This window comes from Cariama cristata, unplaced genomic scaffold, assembly GCF_000690535.1.
Source record: "Cariama cristata isolate BGI_N322 unplaced genomic scaffold, ASM69053v1 scaffold38070, whole genome shotgun sequence".
Taxonomy (NCBI): domain Eukaryota; kingdom Metazoa; phylum Chordata; class Aves; order Cariamiformes; family Cariamidae; genus Cariama; species Cariama cristata.
This window is the reverse complement of record NW_009594836.1, coordinates 19,604-23,053: the sequence shown is the minus strand read 5'-3', so window position 1 is coordinate 23,053 and position 3,450 is coordinate 19,604. Positions and strand designations below refer to the sequence as shown.

General features: G+C 40.9%; 1 protein-coding gene across 1 annotated transcript; it reads left to right on the top strand.

Moving 5' to 3' along the window:
* Window positions 1-215: 215 nt before the first annotated feature.
* Window positions 216-2,244, top strand: KCNG1 (potassium voltage-gated channel, subfamily G, member 1). Its single transcript, XM_009699455.1, has 2 exons — window positions 216-974; window positions 1,474-2,244. The coding sequence occupies exons 1-2, from the start codon at window positions 216-218 to the stop codon at window positions 2,242-2,244; spliced, it is 1,530 nt and encodes a 509-aa protein (XP_009697757.1).
* Window positions 2,245-3,450: the final 1,206 nt, after the last annotated feature.

Here is a 3,450-nt window from a genome sequence, read left to right as displayed (position 1 = left end):
CTGGACAAACCCAGCCTCACCAGAACGGTCTTCTGACCATATTCAGCCACTGCTGTTTCCTTTCCGATTGCTTTTATCAGCCATAAATATTTTTGGGTTCCACTCATTTGTTCCAAACTTGAAAACAACCTCTCATTCACTCACCCCATGTATCTGTTTTTTGTTCCAGAAGACACTTCCAGAAGCAGTGAAGTAATGTGAAGTTATCTTCCAAGATGACTCTTCTACCTGGAGAAAATTCCGACTATGACTACAGTGCCCTGAGCTGTGCTTCAGATACTTCCTTCAACCACACATTCTTTCCAGAAACAGAAACCCTTAAGGGAGTCTTTTACCAAAGAGCCAAGCTAATTCACCCTCAAGAGGATCTCCTGAAGGGCTTTCACCCGGATGATCGGAAGCATCACATTATTATAAACGTAGGGGGCATTAAGTATTTGCTCCCATGGACCACGCTTGATGAATTCCCATTGACACGTTTGGGACAACTAAAATTCTGTACTAATTTTGATGACATTCTAAACATCTGTGATGATTACGATGTGACATGTAACGAATTCTTTTTCGACCGCAACCCAGGGGCATTCAGGACAATCCTGACCTTTTTGCGGGTTGGAAAACTTCGGCTCTTGCGTGAGATGTGTGCCCTTTCTTTCCAAGAGGAGCTGCTCTACTGGGGAATTGAGGAAGACAACTTGGACTGGTGTTGTAAAAGGAGATATCTGCAAAAAATGGAGGAGCTTACAGAAATAAACGAACGGGAGGATGACCTCATAGAAAATGAAACAACAGGTGAAACAGTGGAGGAGACAAAAATTGGCTTGTGCATGAAAAAGTTGCAAGACATGGTGGAAAGGCCCCAGTCTGGCCTCCCTGGAAAGGTGTTTGCTTGTTTGTCTGTTTTATTTGTAACTATTACAGCAGTGAACTTATCCATCAGCACCATGCCTGACCTGAGGGAGGAGGAGGAAAAGGTAAGTTAGCTTTTCAGGATGGGAAATGGTACATGCTGGGAAGAGCAGAACAATTACAAGGTCTGATGGTGTTGATTTCAGTGGGGATTTTGCAGCTGTCTTTAGAGAGGGAAAAATAACACAAAGAATATTTGAAATCTTACATGATTGTGTTCAATTGCTTGTTAGAGAATTAATCATATCAAGTTTTATGTCCAAAGAAAATTTTGTTAGTGTGCAGTCTTCTGTAGAACTCTATATTACCTTGTTAAGCTTTGCATTTGCTATTTAGAAAGACTGAAATTACTGAGCAGTATCTTCTGTGGAATAAGTAGTTCCTTTCTAAGTTTTGCATTTAACTTGTTCCAATTTGTCAATGTGTTTTCCCATAGCAACAGCTTCAATTCCTTTAGTATTTTGGGTTTAAAAAAAACAACACAGAAACTTCTCTTCCTGTCACTGTACCAACTAAAATAGTTATTACCCAGTGCCGATTACAACCTCCTCCTCTTTCCTGCAGGGTGAGTGTTCCCAGATGTGCTACAATATTTTCATTGTGGAGTCTGTCTGTGTGGCTTGGTTTTCCCTGGAGTTCCTGCTAAGATTCATCCAGGCAAAGAGCAAGTTTGCATTTTTGCGGAGACCATTAACCCTGATAGACATAATAGCCATTCTGCCATATTACATCACTTTGCTAGTAGACACCACCTCAGTGGGCTATAAAAAGCCCAGCTCTGGGAGCATCTACCTGGACAAAGTAGGTCTGGTCCTCCGTATTCTCCGTGCCTTGAGGATTCTCTATGTCATGCGGCTGGCCAGGCACTCCCTGGGGCTGCAGACGCTGGGGCTGACCGCTCGCAGGTGCACCCGGGAGTTTGGTCTCTTGCTGCTCTTCCTCTGCGTGGCCATCGCACTGTTTGCACCGCTCCTCTATGTCATTGAGAACGAGATGGCGGACTCGCAGGAGTTTACCAGCATCCCCGCGTGTTACTGGTGGGCTGTCATCACCATGACCACAGTAGGCTACGGAGATATGGTTCCCAGAAGCGTTCCTGGCCAAGTGGTGGCACTAAGCAGCATACTAAGTGGCATCCTCCTCATGGCATTTCCAGTCACCTCCATCTTCCACACATTTTCGCGCTCCTACATTGAGCTAAAGCAAGAACAGGAAAGAATAATGTACAGGAGAGCACAGTTCTTATTAAAAACAAAGTCTCAGATAAGCAATGCGTCACAAGGGAGTGATATTTTATTCCCCAGTATCTCTTCTGAGACTAGGGACATTGAATGAAATTTAAGTTACTATTTCTCCTGATGTCAAGTAATGTTTTGTTGTATCAGATTCTATCTTTTAATTTGCTTTGGAAGCATTTTACAAAGGTAACCCTCATATTAAAATGAAGAAAAGGAGCTATTAACCAGGAACTGATGTGGTTTAAGAAGTCTGCTATGCTGTTTCTTCCGCCCCTGCCCCCCCTCCCCCAGTATAATGTATAGAATGGATCTTTCACTGAGATCATACAGTAGGATTTTAGGAATTAAAAGTTGTCTGACAAAAAAAGAAGAACAACATATAATTATGTACTTGACAGGCTGTTTTGCCACTTGTAATACACATTTTTCCAACCGAATCACAATGTATATAATCATTAAACAGGTGGCCATTTTTCTTGTTCTTTTTGTATATAAATAATGTAAATACAACCAAATTAATGGCTAAATTCTCTCCCAGTAAAATGCCTTGGAGCGTAATGGAAATAACCACAGATGTTTGTCCCATTGTGCTCTTAAAAAACCATTAAGTAAGATTTGTCATTCGCAACAGCAACTGTATATTTCTTTGCAAGTCAGCCCTAAACATACTAGAAAAGAAGAATTGAGCTGTTTGTATCGTAACCTTGCTTAACGTGTAAATACTTATAGGTCACCAGCTTCAAAATTTAATCGAAGTTACAGTGTTGATCCTATGTCATTGAATGCAGTTTTCCCAGGAACAAAGTCTTTGAGTTTTGTAGCATTTAATATTATTATCAAGAGGTGACTAGCTGCAAATCAAATGAAATATGCATGATGAGATGCCAGTTGTTCCCTACCATCTGTTTCCATGTTTTTACTTTACCTCAGATATGAAACAGAATTAAAAGAGGCCTGTTTCCAGAGGACACCCTACCATTACTTGGCAAATTGATGCTGTGGCTGCCCATTCACATTCAGCATTTGGTTCTTTAAAAGGAGCAGAAAATATATGGTCGTGGGAAGTTGCCAATGATGAAAAAAAGAAAATATCATTTGAGTCATGGAGTGGGGAGGTAGTGACAGCTTTATACTTTACTGTCCTCAATCATGAGGGATTTAAGACTTAATTAACTATACCTTTGCCATCATCTTACACATCATAGGAATGGAGAAAATTTTAAATAGGATATGAAAAAGCAATTAAGATCCCAAAACACAACCACGTATTCTTCATCCACATGTGTGTCTTGGTCTAGGTTCT

Coding starts and splice junctions, on each gene's coding strand:
- KCNG1 (XM_009699455.1), top strand. CDS start 216: ATGACTCTTCTACCTGGAGAAAATTCCGACTATGACTACAGTGCCCTG. Junction 975..1,473: donor TGAGGGAGGAGGAGGAAAAG/GTAAGTTAGCTT, acceptor TCTTTCCTGCAG/GGTGAGTGTTCCCAGATGTG.